This window comes from Lottia gigantea, assembly GCF_000327385.1.
Source record: "Lottia gigantea unplaced genomic scaffold LOTGIsca_94, whole genome shotgun sequence".
NCBI lineage: Eukaryota > Metazoa > Mollusca > Gastropoda > Lottiidae > Lottia > Lottia gigantea.
In genome coordinates, this window is record NW_008711065.1 from 703,613 (window position 1) to 725,553 (window position 21,941).

The 21,941-nt window shown below is 34.6% G+C and overlaps 3 protein-coding genes across 3 annotated transcripts in view; 2 read left to right on the forward strand and 1 right to left on the reverse strand.

Moving 5' to 3' along the window:
- Nucleotides 1–547: 547 nt before the first annotated feature.
- LOTGIDRAFT_170177 (hypothetical protein) lies at nt 548–3,577 on the forward strand (the record flags this gene model as incomplete). The annotated part of the gene is made up of 5 exons (XM_009068809.1): nt 548–611; nt 1,787–1,908; nt 2,174–2,379; nt 2,767–3,039; nt 3,466–3,577. 5 exons carry the CDS (start codon nt 548–550, stop codon nt 3,575–3,577), a joined length of 777 nt encoding a protein of 258 aa, XP_009067057.1.
- A 556-nt stretch (nt 3,578–4,133) lies between these two features.
- Nucleotides 4,134–4,826, reverse strand: LOTGIDRAFT_170178 (hypothetical protein; the record flags this gene model as incomplete). The annotated part of the gene is made up of 1 exon (XM_009068810.1): nt 4,134–4,826. The coding sequence occupies one exon, from the start codon at nt 4,824–4,826 to the stop codon at nt 4,134–4,136; it is 693 nt and encodes a 230-aa protein (XP_009067058.1).
- Nucleotides 4,827–12,286: 7,460 nt separating this feature from the next.
- The window catches only part of LOTGIDRAFT_134987 (hypothetical protein), a gene marked incomplete at both ends in the record, with an annotated part of 39,991 nt that continues 30,336 nt past the window's right edge, over nt 12,287–21,941 (forward strand). The window contains 2 exons of the mRNA XM_009068811.1: nt 12,287–12,413; nt 19,660–19,745. Coding sequence (XP_009067059.1) covers nt 12,287–12,413; nt 19,660–19,745 — 213 coding nt within the window. The remainder of the gene's footprint in view (nt 12,414–19,659; nt 19,746–21,941) is intronic.

Consider the following 21,941-nt stretch of genomic DNA (forward strand, 5'->3'; position numbering starts at 1 on the left):
AGAGGTTTATCAGTAAATCTGAGAATATATTTGGCTGTAATTTTATAGTTTTGTCAATGTGATTGTATATCACGGGCACCATTCTGGACCATCTCAAGACTTAACACTATCCAGGAACCAAGTTAACTTAACGACCACAACATTGAAGATTTGACCGATCTGATATATTGGATTTTTGAGTTAAAATATACATTTTGCATTTTAACACATCGACATTGGTTCAGAATTGATATCTGTTTTTTGTACTGAAGACATTTGTAATTTAAAGCTTCGACACATTGAACAATTTTGGCAACCTTCCATATCTCCTCTAATAGATATTGTCCTCTTGCTGGTCTAGTTTGAAACACTATCAATTTGATCTACAATAAGAACTTAAATATAGGGCGTGAAACTTCATTTCATTTCAATTAAATTGATAAACCAAGATGGTGACCTATTAATCTAGATCTAAGATAAAATATATTGAACGTAATAACTTTAATAATAATCATTATTAAATACTGGCAATATGTAGACTTATTATTCTAAAAGTTAAAACTTAACAATGGGTTTTATAACAGAAAATATATTCCACCCAATACAAGACGAGGTTGTTCTCAATATATTAGGTAAGTAGAGGGTGGGGCCATTGTTGATTTTGTAAACCATTTGGCAGATTTGTGTAATAAAATGTTATGTTTGCAAGATTGACTATAGAATATTTTTGGCGTTTTGGCAAGTATATAGCTATGTAAATAGGCGTTACGTTTAATTACAATTCCGATCATATAGCTTTTTGGCAAAATATACTTGGGCTTGTATTCGTTTATACAATTTCTTGTCGGTTTTGTGTCACGTTAGACTTAAAAATTTATAAACTTTGCTAACGACACTGTACCAAATTTTTTTATGAATCTGATAATGACTGTAAAAATGTTCAGAGATAACACATGTCATGTTTGGCAACTTTTACCAATCTTATACTGATGAATAGTAATTGTTGAACGTGCTGTAATTCGTTATCAAGAAGCAAAGTCAAAGCCCTATTTTACCGTTTGCACCTTTCTTAAACACCTGACGCCACTCTGCGATTTAGTTTAAACTCCACGCCTTTTGAATTCCAAATACCTAATAATGTCACTTCGTATCTCCTCTCAGAGAATCTGCTAGTGTTGTATCAATACCATGATCAACTGATTGGTCTAACATGAAATGACCCTCGATGAATGTTTAACACTTGTAATGTAAATACAAAATATATTGTAGTTGAAATATTTATATACATAATTTATAACTATACTGATAGATGTTATATCAATACATTGTATATTATATTCTGACATTGTTCTGTTTGTCACATTTCTACTATCCCTTGTCCATTCATTCGACTGGCTGTCCACCTTCAACCTCTATCTTAAACATATTCATCTTATTATCAGATCATTAATTCTTACCAAGATCTCGAAAGTGATACGTCTCTTTCTCTAATTTTGTTCTTCCACATATTGATTGGTGGCTCCCGCCTCCCTAGACTTGGAAGAAAAATAGGGGACGGGCCGACTCAACTGTCGAGACTGAATTCAAATGCGGCAACTCTGTCGAGGCGTCAGAGTCGCAAACCTGTCATGGAGCGTCTGTGAGGGTTCTGCCAAATTTTTATAAACATTGAATTGATTTGGTGCATTCTGACACATATTTTGGTGTAAAAACGCCGCGATTGGCTACTTCCCATTTAATCGTCTTTTGAAAAATATCTCCAAGTATTTTCACATTCACGATGATTCTTCTATCTACCCTATTTCAGTAACGTATGGTGTAACACAGATAGTATTCTGGGTGGTTGGTGGTACGACTCTGTTTGTTGATGTGACGGGGAAACCAGACTGGATGATCAGAAACAAACTACAGCCTGGCAAGAATCAACCAGTAAATATTTACTACTATCCTAACCATCATAGTTATTTTAAATTTAATTTTGCCCGGTTCCATAATCCTTGAGGAAGACGAGAACTTCGGTCGGCTTGTTAATAGAAATCATGAGACGTTTTTACTCCTATTCTCTTCATACAGTTACAGTTGTTCAATTGAATAGGACGATATGATGAGTCATTATCGAGATAAGCACACCTGATTGATCGTTACAACTATTTACTTGACTATTTCCACTCAACTCCATTTCAATTCATTTCAGGTTGAAAAGAAGATATTATTGAAAATTTTGAAAGTTGGGCTCCGAAATCAGATACTGATCGGCTTTCCTCTCACAGCTGTTCATTATCCATTACGACAATGGCGAGGTAGTGATCTAACTTTAACCTTTCCAGACTGGACGATTCTACTTCGAGATCTGGTTTTCTGTGTTTTATTGGAGGAGATTTGTTTCTATTATTCACACAGGTAAGGACGGTTATTATTTCACATTCCGGTTGACTGATATTCTTCTCGGTCATTTTGATTTAGTTCTCGACCAATACGCTTTATCAAGGAGAAATATCTCGCGAAATGTTTTGTGTAGAAGTCGCAATTTGTAATATCTTCCCTTATCTCATTTGTAAGATTGGTTTTGGTCAATAATTGATATTAAAGGTGCGAAGATACGAGGTATGGTGCCCGGTACTGAACACATTATGTATGTAGGATTACCTAAACAGTGGAATATAGACGAAGCGAAAAGACTGTTCCTATTGTTCTGCTTGTTGGTTGCTTTTGTTGTTGTTGCTGTCTTTGTTTGGTTGTTCTTGTGTGTTGCTGTTGATGTATTTGTTGTTGTTATAATTATTGAAGGTTACTGCACCATCCCAAACTGTATAAAACCATTCACAAGATACACCACGAATGGACGGCACCGATAGGACTAGCGGCAGTGTATGCCCATCCTGCTGAGTACATCTTCTCTAATATATTACCGTTGATGCTCGGACCACTGCTTGCTGGGTCGGGGCTGGTCACTATCTGGGTATGGTTTACGGTTGCTATAACAACTACCATCAGCCACCATAGCGGTTACCATGTTCCAGGAGTTCCTGGCAATGAATTTCATGATTATCATCATTTAAAGTTAGTAGTTGTTATATTAAATATAAACAATACTAGCTAGTTATATGGGTGTTTTGTTGACAATTTCAGTAGCATAGTGTCATCGCGTGCTTCGGTGATCGGAAGGGCGAAATGGAAAAAGTCAAAATTGGAAAAAATAATAGGCAATATGTGAACTATAGAGATCATATTGGAAGACACAATTGTGTGCTCATGCTACGCCAGTGGCAGTACTGTAAAATTCGGAATTTTCCTTTCACAGTGGCAGTGAGAGTAATAATTTCGAAGGGACTTCGCCAATACTTAAGTCATAAGTTGGAAGTACCACAGGCGTCTGACTGAACATTGTGATGGTGCAAAGCTATGTTATCATAGTCGATATATATCACATAGTATAAATTAGAAAAACTTTATACAATAACTTTAATCATTTACTATTCGTTTCAGATTCCATGAAAATTTCGGTGTTTTGGGATTACTGGATTGGTTTTATCAGACAGATACAAAATATAAACAATTTAAAATACAACAGAGACGAACACAGGGTACACATACCTAAAAGGAGTTAGAAGCCGACATCAAATAGTGTGGTCACGGTTTATATTGAGACAAATCGGTTAGCCGGTTGGGATTTTAAGCCAAGCCGAGGAAAAAACATTTTAAGCAAATATACCATCGCAGCTTATAAACAACTAAAATTACAGAAGAGACGAACACAGGGTGGGCATACCTAAACAATGAAATACAAATCAGATGCACATAAAAAGATAGACATACAAAAATTCAAGTGGAAAAATTCTTGATAAGCAGAACTATTAGATGTTCTAGAGAATTTAAACCTTCCTCCTTGGTTTTCTAGTAGATTTACTCAGCTAAAAATATAACTCTTTTAATTATTAAGTCACAATATAACAATTGACTGAATATTCTCATCATTTTTTTTTAACAATCCGGGTGTCGAGCTAAAATTTCTAGAAACTCCATTGTATCAGGATCTGGAAATTATGACGTAAAACCCTAATGTATTTCATCACTTGATCACAGTTGAAAGAAACAGTCGGTTTGATAATACTGAAATCAAATGATTTGAATTGAAATAACCTTCTCGGTCTGTCTCAGCAAGTTGAATTCGGTGGCACTGGCGGAGGAGGCAAACTTTGACGTTTAATAACAGAAAGTTGTTTTCTTCTCATCCATTTATTCTCACTGGATATCGAAGGTGGTTGTTTATTATCCAAGGGAGATACAGGTGGGGGTGATATTTCCTGATCTGTTCGCGATTTTGTCAGTTTTTCTGCCAATTTTGCCATATCAGTGTCTTTTGGCGACGTTAATGTGTCACTTAAGGTTATTTTAAAATCTTGATGATTTGAAGGAGATACGCGTGTATCGTCTCGTGGTGATTTCTGAGAACTTAATGATAACACAGAATCATCAGTCACTTCGTTAACTCCAGGTATCTTTTGGGGGCATGCACCATTGTTGTCAGACAATGTAGTATTGTTGTCACTAGGGGCAGGTTGTGAGGGGTCAGGCGGAAGTGGGGGTGGGGGTAACACACTGCGCTCCATCATTGATTTTCTCCATAGTTTAGTTCTAACACTCGCTCGCTTACGATCAGTTTTACGTCTTCTAACAACACTCTCCTCGATTCGGATATATTCGTTGTCTCTGTCAGTATTCTTATTTTCCTCCTGTTTCACTAAACTTTCACCATTGTCCAAATAACTCGACGTTTTCTCCTGTGACGTTATATTATCTATATCATTGTCTATAGTGTCTGTTGTATCTTTATAATGTAAATCCATGATGTCAAATCCCCCAGCACAAAACACCGATGTCTGTCTTCAACTTGCTAAGAATTGAATTTCAATTATCAGTCCAGATTTGCAACTCGAACAATCTGTTTGTTTTGGTGAACCAGGATGAAATAAATTGGGACGTTGATATCGGAAGGTTCAGATTATCGTAATACTCTAATTACGAACTTCACACTGTTTAACGTTTCACTTCCACTACCACTGCAACCAGTTCACTGTTACACACACATTTTATTTTTCACTCTCGAACATAAAGTTGTTAACACAGATTAAATTTTTATATTATATAATTTACTGTATGTCTGTCTATATGTGGTACTTGTTTCAATGTTTAACTTCTTTGCTCATCGATGATGTTGCTGTATCTGTTACTATCGTTACTGTTGCTTTAATTAGCAAATCCTAAAATCGTTTTCTATATGTTTTAATACATAGCTTCGTCTGACTGCTGTCGTTATTAAAACTGTAATCAATGCCCTGAAACCAAATGTATGCACTTGAAATTAATTTTATATAACATAGTTTAAAAATATACTTTATAATATACTTAAAATATATAACTACACTTAATTATTACTGTGTGGGCGGACATAGAATTATTGAAATATAATACACATACAGTGTATAGTAACTAATGTATAAGTCGTAACGGTTAATCAAAAACCAAGTCAACACAGTGGCGGCGCATATACCTCACTAGAAAAATAGTTTGCACCCCCAATTGAGGCCTACTTTAGTTTTAACAATTTAAAAAACATTTTATTTTTATACGTTTTTTGCCCCAAAATATGAGTATCAAATCATTTCTCGAAAATTTTCTTTGGAAAAACCTCTCAGACGCTTCGTGAGAAGTTTACGACAAGACAGTTCCACGAAGATGCCGCATTTTAAATTCATCCTTGAAGATTGTCGCCCATTGAGTCAGTGAAGATTGTCGCCCATTGAGTCAGTGAAGATTGTCGCCCATTGAGTCAGTGAAGATTGTCCCCCATTGAGTCAGTGAAGATTGTCCCCATTGAGTCAGTGAAGATTGTCCCCATTGAGTCAGTCTGTTCCCAAAATGTACTCCCAGTCGCTGGGTTAACGAGGGACATTTTGGCAATAATTGAAGTAATGTAACAACGAACTGTATTGCATCATAGACTAACCCCAGTTCCCTATCAAAACATGTATGACAATATGCGGAATATAAGCTATTAATTTGGTGGATTGTAAAGAGGTTTTCTACAAAATTACGTGTATCGGGGACACTGATAGCATCAATTTTCATCATTATATTTGAAATCAGACGTCTGTGGTTTCTATAATTCCACTAAAACTAAGCTTTTTATTATGTTTCTATCGCAAAGGCCCTAAGATATCATTAGCAGCTTTTAAAATAGTGACGTCACGGCTTAGTTTTAGTGGAATTTCAAGAACCACAGACATCTGATTGAAAATTAGAATGATGTAAATTGATGCTATCAGTGTGACCGACACACATACATAGTTTAGAAAACCTTTTTACAATCTTAAAGTTTTAAAACAGTCAATTCTCTCTCACCTTACCTGTATATATAGTGAATCTCTGTCTGTATATTACGGTGACAGGTGCCCAGTATAATCTAATCATAAATTATAAAGTTAGTTTAGGTCTAGTGAAATGACTCACACCCTCAAACCCTTTTATAACTATTTCTATACGGTGTGTGTTTTACTGTTTAATATACACGAGTAGGGTGACTCAGGCTTGCATTAATAAAATACACCATTTTAAATAAAGAAAATATTTGGCAAATGTTTTTCGCTTTAGGAAAGCGGTGTGTCATTGGTCGACAGAAAGAGAAAAACTCAACGATTATATTCGTTGCGGATGTATTTAATATGCTCACACAACTCCTGTCGGTCATACAAATACGAGTCGTTAGACGCCTTAGAGTGAGACGAGGCGGAAAAACATGCCCATTGAAACCTATAAGCCAATAAGCGTAGCAGTATAAGGCTGCAGTGCTGCTATGTTAAAACAAGGAAATAAGATGAATGGAGTTTTACGTTCTACTTTTTGAGCTAATGAAAACGGGCAACGCCATGCATGCAGGGTACAACGAGGGAAATTTTGCCAAGACACCGGCATGTTCCTGCTCTTTTAGAATTTTCAACTGTCGAGGGATCTTTAACGTGCACAGCCTGTAGCACACGGGGCCCATCCAAACGACTGGACGCTTATTCCATGTCAGCCCCCTTACCTGCATCACTGACAGGGGGAAACCGGCTGAACTAAAATGAGAAAAGGGCATCCTGAGAGACCTTGATGAATGTAAAAAGTCGGATATTTGCCTCATTTGTCTCCATTACACATCAGTCTTGTAATATACCACTAGTTTTAATGGTTTCTTATAAAACATGTTGTAAAATATGTGAATTATTTGATAATCTATTGGTGTATATTCCCACGTGAATAAAAATAGTCTACCCTTAATCGAGTGGAATGAGGGTGTCAATTTCTGTTATATATAATCAATTACTTTACAATTACAATTACTTGTCTAATTTTCAACTCGGTTTCCCGGGAAAAAGTCTAATCGTTCGGATGGGACAATAAACCGAGGCTCCGTGTGCTACAGGCTGTGCAAGTTAAAGATCCCTCCACAGTTGGAAATATAAAAAAAGCAGGCTATTGTCGCTGTCCTGGCAATATTTCCCTCATTGCACCCTGCATGGCGTCGCCCGTCTTCATTAGCCCACAAGGTGCAGAAAAGTAGGACGTAAAACTCCATTCATTTCATTTCATTTCTAATTTTCAAAAAAAGTAAACACGAAACAGTACAAAATTGTTGATTAGTATATAATTTGGCTGGTCAGGAAATACAGAATGTTTTAATTTGTCGTTATTTATTAAATATGATTAATGAATATATGATGAGATATTAATTTCAACTAAAACCTGTTACCTTCCACTTACCAGCCGTGGGCAATATCTCGTCCTTAACGTATATAGAGTTTAATCCATATTTTAAACTAAACAACCTATTTTAGTTGAGTTTTACGTCCTTTTTTTCTACTTCTATTTAAGTTAAGATACGTTATGTATTCTGTAATGGTGGCAGTAGCGTATGGAGGAGGAGGATCATATTGCCATGGCGCCCGCCTCGGGCCTGTCAATGTGATAGATCTTATTTTAAAGTTAAAATGAAGCCCTCTAAATGATCAAAATTCATCCCGGGCTATCTGAAATCCGCTAGCTATTGTGTGGCCCATAGACTTCCGGTCTCAAGGGGCTTTGGCCCTCTCCTCCTTCATTCTCTCTATACGTTTCTGAATGATGAAAATTCGTCGTGACACTTTTAATGAATATGTTAAATGGAATATAGTGAGGTTTTGCGTTCTCTCTTTTCCTGGTTAAATAAATCAACATTAAGCAGTGTATAATGAGGGAAACTTTGTCAAGAATGTAGAGAGAATATAACGGACATGCAGCAATACACAAAAATCTGAAACTACAAGGAAGTTAACTGATTTGGCCTTTATGACAGAACGCTAAATTGAATACACACGATAATGAATAGGTGAATTGGCAAGTCTGTCCTCACAATCGTTTTCTTTCAATTACATGGTTGTATCAGTTTCGTAAACCCAAATACATGGAAATGAATAGGCCTCAAAATTTGATTCTTTGCATTTCTATCCTAATGAAACAAATTTGCATTACTAAAGTCCAACTTGACTGAAACAGCCCTTTGAAACACTCACTCATATCTTTATTTAGATATAATTAATGGCATAACAGTGAACACTCTCTATAAAATAAACCTAGAGTCAGATGACGAGTGGTGTTTCTGTTTACAGATAATAGTACAACAGTGGACTACTCTCGAGAATATAACCCAGAGTTAAATGATGTCCGGTGTTTCCGTATACAGACAATAGTACAACAGTGGACTACTCTCGAGAATATAACCCAGAGTTAGGTGATGTCCGGTGTTTCCGTATACAGACAATAGTACAACAGTGGACTACTCTCGAGAATATAACTCAGAGTTAGGTGATGTCCGGTGTTTCCGTATACAGACAATAGTACAACAGTGGACTACTCTATAGAATATAACCCAGAGTTAGGTGATGTCCGGTGTTTCCGTATACAGACAATAGTACAACAGTGGACTACTCTCGAGAATATAACCCAGAGTTAGGTGATGTCCGGTGTTTCCGTATACAGACAATAGTACAACAGTGAACCACTCTCTAGAATATAACCCAGAGTTAAATGATGTCCGGTGTTTCCGTATACAGACAATAGTACAACAGTGAACCACTCTCTAGAATATAACCCAGAGTTAGGTGATGTCCGGTGTTTCCTTATACAGACAATAGTACAACAGTGGACCACACACTATTTGTCTGGTCTTCCTATAAAAAAGATTAGTACAACGATAGCTCGCCCTCTAGAATATAACTTTCATTATGCTTCATATGTTACTAAAATTTGTAGGGGACCCTATACAGTGACCCACAAGAAGACACACAGGTTAAATATAGTCTAATAGTGATTCATTTTCAAGGATAGAACTAGAATAGAATAGGTAATGTCTGTTTCCAACTATGTAAAATATTCCACTGAAACTGTCTATAGAATATAACACAGAATGTTTCTATAAACAGACAATAGCACTGACGGTGCGGGTCTCTCAAGAATGGGGGTACATATAGGGAGGAGGCTGACTTAATGGAGAGATAACTGTCGAGGTTGAGATTTAATATGCGGCAGCTCTGTGGAGGCATCATATAGACGCAAGTCTCCTATGGAGAAAATTTTGGAAAATAGAATTTATTTGGTGCATTCTGACTAATATTGTGGGGCAAATGCTTTTACAAATGATGTTTTAGATTTGTTAGAAACGAAGTTGGGTACAATTGGGGGTACGAACCATTTACTAGGGGGTCCCTCCTGTACCCCCACAGACCAATTGTACAACAGTGCACCACATTCTAGATTAAACCATTGTACCTGTCACTGTTTTATAACCGAGAATGTAACAGTGTCTGTTTAGTTTTAAACGGTAGAGTAAATGTTAAAATTACCGATCAATAACTTCTATTCTATTTGAACATGTATGATATCCAGTGACAATATAAACAATACACCACTCAATATCTACTGTAGATTTTAATTAAACTGATATCATACCGGAAATAAACCTCTATTGGTTATACATCACCTTTTATATTAATAAACATATTATTTGTCCACTCCAGGTTGAGCTATTGGTAGCGCTATGCAGGTATACAATGCGGACAGTGTCATAAGCCTACTCTTCTATTTGTGACTGTCTATGGGTCTTTAATGTGAACTGTCTGTAGCATAAGTTGCCGCGGTTTAACAGTCAAACCCAAACGACGAGACGCGTTGTCCATGGCATTCCTCTCCGACCAACATCACTGACATGGAAAACTTTAAAACCGAATTGAAAACCAAGGCCGGATTATATAATAGGTTCAACTACATCTTCAATGTAGTAATATAACAGTTTTTGTGAAAATGAGGGAAAATGTTAAATGACAAACTAATAGAGACTTAAACCCATTCTTTAAAGGGACATTTACGCCATATTTTCGACCAATCATACTTTATTCTCAGAAACTATAATTTTTTAGCTGAGCCAATCATTAATAGTGTTCACAGCTCACCGCCGAAATTTGAGCCTTCAAATCCATGTGTGTCCAGAATTATCTGTGTTTGAATGTTAAAATGACGACAGATACTCTGTGGTATAAAGAAAAGACATATATAGAAATAGTGAGTAAAATTTCTTGAAGTATTTTTAAAGGAATTATGCGATTTTAGTACATTTCCAGTACTTCTGGAGACTATTTACATATATTCAATCACCCTCAAAATGGCACATCTGTCCCTTTAATTTTGCTGAATTTATAGCACGTGTTTAGGAATAGGAATAAGATTTTGGAAAGAGAAATTGGCAATAGGTTTATACTATTAATTTACGTAAAGTCTGTCGTTACAATGGTTTTTGATTGGATAGAATATCTAGTGACTTCATCAGGTTGAAGTTCAAATATCTGTAATCATATATTAGATGAATGCTGATTAATTATTCTAAATGAAGATGAAAGGACGCCGACAATAGAACCTAATCGTGGAAATCATCATTACTAATTGATATATACTGATTAGATGCTTAATTAAGCTTCTAATTGTCCACTATTGGATTTTTACTCCTGGGTACCGTTAAACATTTAGTCTACAGAATAAGGATAATGCAGGTTGAAAGTTATTGCTGGGTAATACGAGTGTATGTTGATATGTTAAAGAATAGATATTACCCCTCCCCTTTCACACCTCATCCATATACATACAGCCAGCCTTGTTAATTAATATTTCTCAAGGCTGATATATTTGTGCAAGGCCGTCTAGCTGAGCCATAAGACCAGTAGCGTCTGGCCTCCCTCTCGGACCTGTGATAGGTCTTATATTTTGTTTGCAGTGAAAATCAAGCCCTCTAAATGCCCTCAAGAGTGAAACCTCTCATTGTTGGTCGCCTCCTCAGTATTTTCTTAATACACCCCTGCACAAAATTTCCACTAACCGATCAGGGCCCGCAACTCGCTGTACTAGAAGAAATATGCAGACGAATATCAGCGAGAATTGTTTTTTTTAAGGCAAATGCATTGACAATCGTCTTGTCACGTGGTTACACGCATAATATCAACAACTGATACAAGTATGTTCATTAAAAACTAAAATTAACATTATTTATTCATTTCTTCTTACTAAAAACTTATTATTTTATCTTGTTTATGTCCAAATCGTTTTTCTATGCTGCATTCGACAACTCGTGACAGTTTCCGTGCAGCTGAATCTATCTATGTATACAGTAGAATGATAGTGGACTTTTCTCTATTCCGTTTGACGGGATCCGCGGTGGCTCATTGAGTTGACGCTTGCTCGCTAACCTGTAGGTCCAGGGTTCAATCCCGGCATAGGTCGAGATAATACCTTCGGATTTTTCAACCCGGTTTCCTCCTGTCAGTGATGCAGGTAAGAGGGGATGCGCCCCCTTCCTCCTCGCAGCCCAGAATGCAAGGTTTTCGGGCATGATTCTCATAACTAAATTCGGGCAACCTCAGATATTTCGCCCCCTTCAGACGTCAACCGGGCTCCGCCACTGTCAATAACTGGGCCAAGTTACCCCCTGTTTAGAACAAGACTTTGATTGCTGATTTACCTGTATATAAGTTAACTGCCTACATGCTATACTGTTACCTATCTGTTCAATAACCGCTCTAGAAATTACTAGTTTTTTATTGAACGTTCAGACACCTGTTACATTGTCAACTCTATCGATTTTTCTACGCATGCGTAGTTGTCGTGTGTATCCAGTGTGACTTCGTATTACAAAAGATACTAGTTCTAGTGGTATAAGCAGGTCGCAGTATCAAACGTGGAATAAAACATGGCACAGGATAAGGAAGCCGCTTCCAGGAATTTCTTACGACAGTTTAGGGATATTAATACTAGAGAGTTTAAGAAAATTAGCGCATCTCAGTTTAACGATGTCTGGACTCATTATGATCAAGATGGTAAGACATTTTTTTTTTATTCTGGAGGAATTTCTAACTTTTCAACTATAACATAGTATAAACTATCAAAGAGCGCATCTACTAGAAGGAGTGAGAGAGGGGAGTATACCAGTTTTCTTTCTCGATGGTCAGCGCTATTTTGATCCATATCAATTGTTTGACTTTTTGAAATTTTGATATTAATATTTTAAAGCGGTAATCATTATTTTATTAACTTTATATGCTTATAATCTTTTAAAGAGAAACAGTCCGATTTTCAAAAAGTTTTTACAACACAATATTCAGTTTTAATTGTAGATGAATTTCAAAATGAAAATTGTTGCATTTTCCTTCTTTAACTTTAAAAACAGAAGTTGATAAATTACCAGAGAAACAAAATGTCAATCAAAAATCAAAACCGGAAAAAGAAATAAAAAAGGGAAAGGTTAATTAACAAGAGAGACTCATTGGAAGGAGAAATTTAGAAACTTTATTAATGCTAACTTGTAATGAAGCAACAATTTTCATCTGACAGTGAGGCGATACAATACAATGAGACCAAATCGCTTTATACCTCAAAGTTAGGTGATGTCTGGTGTAGGCCACTCTCTATAATATAACCCAGAGTTAGGTGATGTCTGGTGTTTCTATAAACAGACAACAGTACAATAGTGGATATGACCTAGAGTTAGGTGATGCCTGGTGTTTTATAAACAGACCATATTATAACAGTGGACCACTCTCTAGAGTATAACCCAGAGTTAGGTGATGCCTGGTGTTTTATAAACAGACAATAGTACAACATAGGACCACTCTCTAGAATATAACCCAGAGTTAAGTGATGTCTGATGTTTCTATAAAAAGACCATAGTATAACAGTGGACTATCTGTAGAATATAACCCAGATTGTGGAGACTGCCTGATGCTGTTTAGAAATAAGCCGATTAGTCTGGCAATACCTAGAGGTTATGGTTAAACCATTTAGACTGTATTGGTATTGGTATTGGTATAAGTCAACAGAAATGAATGAATGGAATTTAACGTCCTACTTTTCTGCACTATGTAGGCAAATGAAGACATGCAACACCATGTAGTGGGCAATGAGGGAATTTTTGCCAGGAGAACTTCATATTCCTACTTTTATCTAACTCGCTCTATTGTCCCATCCGTAATAGATGCCTTTACAACGTCAACATCTTTGACATGAATCACTGGCAAGGGGAAACCTGATTGGAAAATCCGAAGCTATCATCTCGACCTTTCTCTACAACTCATTATTTTGAAGTCCACGTTCCAATAAGCAATACAAGTCTGACAGTACGCTGCATCAGATGATTTTTATTTGTTGTCATTATGGCGTGAATAATCGAACTTTGAACTCAGTAGAATGTAAAATAAAACCAACAGCTGACTGTATTTAATGTTTATTCGATTATTATCACATTCTAATACTATACAGGTATATCAGATATAGAGAATCGTAAACAAATGTTTATGTCATATGGAATTTATAAAATGAGTGAATGGAATTAAATAATACATGAACTAATTTGCATATCTATTAACGTGTGCTTCGGATTCATATTGTTTTTATCAACCCGTGTTATGAACCTATGAACAGTACTTGTGTGATAAATAAAATATCGACTTTTGGGTCTTGAGAACAGGCTCTAGCGCAGTTGGTTAGAACATCCTAGTCGGCGCTTGCAAATCCTGTAATAACTTGTCTTTTCCCATTATTCCAGTCGACTTAGCTGTAAATCTGCACGGAATATCCGAGAAAGAGATTTGACCGATTTGGCTGGTAGACAATGAAGATTTTTTCAGACGAGTCGAAATATTTGTTCAGGCTGTGCACTGGACAACTCGATATCTCAACATCTGAGAGTTTATATAACACTAGCCTTATGCTGATTTACTTGCAAAATACTTGTAGTATATTTACTGCAATATAGGGTTCAATACTGTAGGAAGGGACTAACCTCAAAACAAGACCTTGCTAATCAAGCCATTTTTTTTGTAAATTGCAAGGACAGTGCAGATAGATTGTAACCAGTGGTCGCTGCTCATACAAAATGTAACCAGTTTATGAATCATAACCATTAAAATATTTACAATACCGCTCATTGCACACTGCATAAGGTTGATCGCTTTTAATTAACAAGATGCAGACAAGTAGAGAACTCTATTTCATTTAAATTTTCCAGTTTCTCTGTGATGTGAATCTTTCTAAGATGTTTTAAGTCTCATAACCCGATTGAAAGTAACAGTTAGCGTTGAACTATTAAGCTTAAAGGAAGTAATTGTCACCAGGGAGAATCATGAAAGAAATCCGATAAGACCAGAATAATACGTTAATTAATAAAACATCGTTTCAGAGCGTAACAATGATGAGAAATAGAGTTTTACGTATTACTTTTCTGGACCTTACTGCACTGAAAGAAATGACACGGAAGTTTTATTTTTACATTCCTGTACCTGTTTGGAATGTGTTTTGAATGAATTGTAATTAAATTTCCTGCATGTTTATTGTCCAATTAAATCAAGTTTTATGTCCCACTGTTATGTTGAAATAAGAGTTTTATGTCCCACTGTTATGTCGAAATAAGAGTTTTATGTCCCACTGTTATGTCGAAATAAGAGTTTTATGTCCCACTGTTATGTCGAAATAAGAGTTTTATGTTCCACTGTTATGTTGAAATAAGAGTTTTATGTCCCACTGTTATGTTGAAATAAGAGTTTTATGTTCCACTGTTATGTCGAAATAAGAGTTTTATGTCCCACTGTTATGTCGAAATAAGAGTTTTATGTCCCACTGTTATGTTGAAATAAGAGTTTTATGTCCCACTGTTATGTCGAAATAAGAGTTTTATGTCCCACTGTTATGTCGAAATAAGAGTTTTATGTCCCACTGTTATGTCGAAAGAAGAGTTTTATGTCCCACTGTTATGTCGAAATAAGAGTTTTATGTCCCACTGTTATGTTGAAATAAGAGTTTTATGTCCCACTGTTATGTTGAAATAAGAGTTTTATGTCCCACTGTTATGTTGAAATAATAGTTTTATGTCCCACTGTTATGTTGAAATACGAGTTTTATGTCCCACTGTTATGTTGAAATAAGAGTTTTATGTCCCACTGTTATGTCGAAAAACGCAGATTCGTTAAGGAAGAAAATATGAACGGACAAAATGGCGGACAGTCAGTGTGGATAAGATTCGTTCTCACCGATAAGTATGGAGTATAAAAACTCCATTTGGATGGGAAAAATAAAACTGTACATATATCTGGCTGTTTAATATCCACTGACACTCCACAACAGTAGATAATTGAAGAGATCAACACAAAATATTTCATATGTAAATTTTCATTCTAAATCATTACGAAAGAGGTTTACCAATCTTAACAAGAGACACGCATACCGAAAAAGGGAGGGGAAGCGCCAGCCTCCCAACCGAGATCGGGGCTACAAATACGGCGCAAACTGACTCGCTGAATTTAAAATTCGTCAACTATGTGCTCGCATCATATAATGGCAAGACTCTCTTAGAGCGTCTGGGAGGGTTCTCTCAAAAGATTTTTCGAAAAATTTAATTGATTCTGACAATTGATTTCCACCACTGTAAATAGGAACGTTAGGCTATCGGTCTGGTTACAGACAATAATTAGGAAAAGGAAAGCGATGTTGTTGATTACAAAATTACACATTATTAACAAGTTGACTAGAGTTTCACCTATACAGACAGCAAGGTGTGAAATAGTGGAAGAGATGATTACAATCAGAACAGAGAAGAGCTAGAAGTTGTCGAATTGAAGACAATGGTTCACCGTCTAGAATGGAGTGTAAGAAACACTATTAAACAGCAAACAGTAACTTGAGAGAAATAATAAATTTGATATTTTATTGTGATTTGATTTGATTTATAAATTACTGGATATATTGGCTCTTATTTTATTCATCTGAAATCGAATTGAGTTTTACATCCTGTTCTGCTGTACTTAATTGCCTTTTTCATTTTATCATTTTCACCTTTTTTGGCTAATTAATTATGATTCGCAGTTCTTTTTATTGGACTAATAAAGTGGAGTTTTATATCCAATTGTTCTGTACCTTATTGAACTAATGAAATGAAATAGAGTTTTATATCCTACTGTTCTGTACCTTATTGAACTAATGAAATGAAATAGAGTTTTATATCCTACTGTTCTGTATCTTATTGGACTAATGAAATGAAATAGAGTTTTATATCCTACTGTTCTGTATCTTATTGGACTAATAAAATGAAATAGAGTTTTATATCCTACTGTTCCGTATCTTATTGTACTAATGAAATGAAATGGAGTTTTATATCCTACTGTTCTCTATCTTACTGGACTAATGAAATGAAATGGAGTAATATATCCTACTGTTCTGTACCTTATTGAACTAATGAAATGAAATAGAGTTTTATATCCTACTGTTCTGTATCTTATGGTACTAATGAAATGAAACAGAGTTTTATATCCTTCTGTTCTGTATCTTATTGGACTAATGAAATGAAATGGAGTTTTATATCCTACTGTTCTGTATCTTATTGGACTAATAAAATGAAATGGAGTTTTATATCCTACTGTTCTGTATCTTATTGGACTATTGAAATGAAATGGAGTTTTATATCCTACTGTTCTGTATCTTATTGGACTAATGAAATGAAATGGAGTTTTATATCCTACTGATCTGTATCTTATAGGACTAATAAAATAAAATGGTGTTTTATATCCAACTGTTCTGTACCATATTGGACTAATGAAATGAAATAGAGTTTTATATCCTACTGTTCTATATTTTATTGAACTAATGAAATGAAATAGAGTTTTATATCCTACTGTTCTGTATCTTATTGAACTAATGAAATGAAATAGAGGTTTATATCCTACTGTTCTGTATCTTATTGATCGAATGAAATGAAAAAGAGTTTTATATCCTACTGTTTTGTATCTTATTGATCGAATGAAATGAAATAGAGTTTTATATCCTACTGATCTGTATCTTATTGAACTAATGAAATGAAATAGAGTTTTATATCCTACTGTTCTATATCTTATTGAACTAATGAAATGAAATAGAGTTTTATATCCTACTGTTCTATATCTTATTGATCGAATGAAATGAAATAGAGTTTTATATCCTACTGTTCTGTATCTTATGGTACTAATGAAATGAAACAGAGTTTTATATCCTTCTGTTCTGTATCTTATTGTACTAATGAAATGAAATGGAGTTTTACATCCTACTGTTCTGTATCTTATTGTACTAATGAAATGAAACAGACTTTTACATCCTACTGTTCTGTATCTTATTGGACTAATGAAATGAAATAGAGTTTTATATCCTACTGTTCTGTATCTTATTGTACTAATGAAATGAATGGAGTTTTATATCCTACTGTTCTGTATCTTATTGTACTAATGAAATAAAATGGTGTTTTATATCCTACTGTTCTGTATCTTATTTTACTAATGAAATGAATGGAGTTTTATATCCTACTGTTCTGTATCTTATTGTACTAATGAAATGAATGGAGTTTTATATCCTACTGTTCTGTATCTTATTGTACTAATGAAATGAATGGAGTTTTATATCCTACTGTTCTGTATCTTATTGGACTAATGAAATGAAATAGAGTTTTATATCCTACTGTTCTATATCTTATTGGACTAATGAAATGAAATAGAGTTTTATATCCTACTGTTCTATATCTTATTGGACTAATGAAATGAAATAGAGTTTTATATCCTACTGTTCTGTATCTTATTGTACTAATGAAATGAATGGAGTTTTATATCCTACTGTTCTGTATCTTATTGTACTAATGAAATGAAATAGAGTTTTATATCCTACTGTTCTATATCTTATTGGACTAATGAAATGAAATAGAGTTTTATATCCTACTGTTCTATATCTTATTGATCGAATGAAATGAAATAGAGTTTTATATCCTACTGTTCTGTATCTTATTGTACTAATGAAATGAATGGAGTTTTATATCCTACTGTTCTGTATCTTATTGTACTTATGAAATGAATGGAGTTTTATATCCTACTGTTCTATATCTTATTGTACTAATGAAATGAAATAGAGTTTTATATCCTACTGTTCTATATCTTATTGTACTAATGAAATGAAATAGAGTTTTATATCCTACTGTTCTATATCTTATTGTACTAATGAAATGAAATAGAGTTTTATATCCTACTGTTCTGTATCTTATTGTACTAATGAAATAAAATGGTGTTTTATATCCTACTGTTCTGTATCTTATTGGACTAATGAAATGAAATAGAGTTTTATATCCTACTGTTCTGTATCTTATTGTACTAATGAAATGAATGGAGTTTTAGATCCTACTGTTCTGTATCTTATTGTACTAATGAAATGGAATAGAGTTTTATATCCTATTGTTCTGTATCTTATTGTACTAATGAAATGAAATAGAGTTTTATATCCTACTGTTCTATATCTTATTGGACTAATGAAATGAAATAGAGTTTTATATCCTACTGTTCTGTATCTTATTGTACTAATGAAATGAATGGAATTTTATATCCTACTGTTCTGTATCTTATTAGACTAATGAAATGAAATGGAGTTTTATATCCTACTGTTCTGTATCTTATTGTACTAATGAAATGAATGGAGTTTTATATTCTACTATCAATAATCTTATTGGACATTTGATTGAATAAACATCCTACTTCTGTATCATATAAGAATTTACGTCTCCACTGCTAAAAATATATAAAATACGTCCTTTCTCGTGGACAATATTTGAAATATCAAGCCAGCTGAAATCGGTGTTGTAGTCGGTAATAAAATCTGATATTTCGGAAAGGTAGAAACCTTATCAGCTGTAATATAGTTATTGTAAGTAAGGTTTGATAGGAAATAAATTCTTTTAACTTTTAAATTAGAAGGGAATCAATATTTATACCCGCCTTTCTTCATATCCATTAGTCGATTTTTAGATTCTCAAAGATTCTATAATTGAATTCATTCCCTTACAGTATCAATCCAAAAACTCAGACTCGAGCTGTAGCAGTAACTCGGTTTGAGCGTTAGGATTGTTTTGTCTGTACGGATCTTTCGTCAAACGTAAGGCACCTAATTGCAAAGTAGACGACAATCCAATTCGCTACCGACTCATCTATTCCATTGTTCTTGAAGACGACAATCCAACTCCCTATCAACAGAGCTAACAGCGAAATAAAACCAATATTGTTATATTTGTAGGCAATGGTTATATTGAGGGGACAGAATTGGATAATTTTCTGTACGAGCTGGTGACCAGTGTCAATACATTAGATGTTGGACCAGAGGTAAGTAAGTTACTCCACAATCCACAAGTCAAATTCATTTTACCTATCTTCCTAGACTTATCTGTCTTTCAGAAAACGCAAAACTACAATCACAATTATAAGACAAACCAAACGTTTTTACATATAAAGATTGACATTCACTCCAATCTAAGGCTAGATCTCTCTAGACAAATACCTAGTAATGACATTTCAGATTGATACAAAGGTTCCCAAAGGTTTTATCTTCACCAAACCCCGTATAATACGAATCCAACAAAATGTTTTAGACTTTCATTAATGAGTGTATATGATGCCAAATCTCTACAAAACAGCCAATGGCATTAGAATATTGTTTCGTTGTATTTGTCTTATATATCATAAGATGACAGTATCGATTGTCTTACACTGTATTGTGTATGTTAGAAATATAAATCTCGCTAATTGAATTTACAGGATCAAACATGTCGACTTGTTTCATTAAAAAAATGTTTGAAGATGAAATCACGCTATGACAAAATATTAGTATTATTCAACGTCTTTGTGATTAGCGGGAAATAATACCGGCATGGTTTAGTTCAAGATTAAAAAGGAATATAAACACGCGATGTCGCCATTCATTATATAACTGTAAAAATAGGTTATTATTTCACCGTGAAATACGATTATTAAACATCATCGCTATTATAATTGTCACTCAGTCGGAAAACATTCTCCAGTATCAGGTTCTAAAACGGGATTGTTATCATACCAATCTATCGTGTCCAATTAGTAGATTGCAAAGCCGGATTGAAATATGACTTGAACACACCACAAAGAGCATGCTAGAAGATTCTTTAACAAAATGTGGTAAAAATGGGAATGAAGGATACTGTGTATTCAGAATAGAACAAGAACAAACCTAACTATCATATCCAACTAGCTAACATATTGCTTGATGCAATGACAGTTTTCTGTCTGAGACTGAATGAGACTAGAGTACACTAAACTATCGTCTCCAACTAGCTTGCAGATTTTTGTTACAATGATAGTTTTCCAGAATGAGACTAGAACATATCTAACTACCATGTCAAACTAGCTAACAGATTTTACAGTTGGTGGTTTTCGTTGGTCGCAATGGAACCCAAACTATCATGTCTAACTAGATAACTGACATTATGTCAGCTTTAACCTCATGCACAGTTTGAAACCGCGAAACATTGAATTTATCACAGGTTTGACACTATGAAAGGTTTGACACTATGAAAGGTTTGACACTGTAAAAGGTTTGACACTGAAATGTTTGACGTTATTACCTACCCACCAAGCTGTACCTTTATGACCTAGTTTATTACCACCAGTGATGTGAGATGGTCGATATCGAACCTATATTCTATAGCTGGCAGTTTACCTGTCATTATATTGACACTGTTATAATTTATAACCACTGATATCTAGACGAGGTGGAATTTATAATAAATATCTGACATGTTAGGAATCAAAATTACAAAATTTTATTGATTTTCATTTTTTTCTTTTTATTGATTTTTGATGTAATTTATAATATTAATTTGGGAAGGCTTTAAAATGGAGAGTGACAATGTGGGCGAGGTAGAGATGAAATTATGACATTTCTACCTGAAAAATGTCAGAACGGAAACTTCCATGTTGAAGTGTGATTGAGGTATGACCTCTCATTCTGAATCACTTGGTGTTACAGTTACATCGGATTCGTCAACTTGAAATTTCATTCGGAGAGTCCACGAAGCTAATAATTTGTTTTGGGGTTTTAGGGATGTCAACTCGGCATCTATTTCAGATAGTTTACATGGGTAATGAGATGAATTTGGTATTTTAGTTTCACCAAGTAACACCACATTGGTGCGTTCACTTATGATACCAACTCTGACAAGCGCGTGGGTATGTTCACATATCTTATGTGTATTTGGTATATTTTATCTTGTTACCTGTGAACCAAGTTGACCATATTGATGTAGTAAATTATTTCAACTAAGCAACATGATCTATCTTATCAGCCTTAACAAATAAATCTACTTCAATGATATTGGGTTTAATATATCGATGTATCGATCTGGTAATATATTGATTGAGACTAGAGCTAGGCTGAGAGAGAATGTCTATTGATCTAGAACTATTGTCTATCAGGTTTATTATAATCACACTTTTTTTAAACTTAACAATCATCATGTCATTACAACTTGTTGGTTTTTGTCTATATCT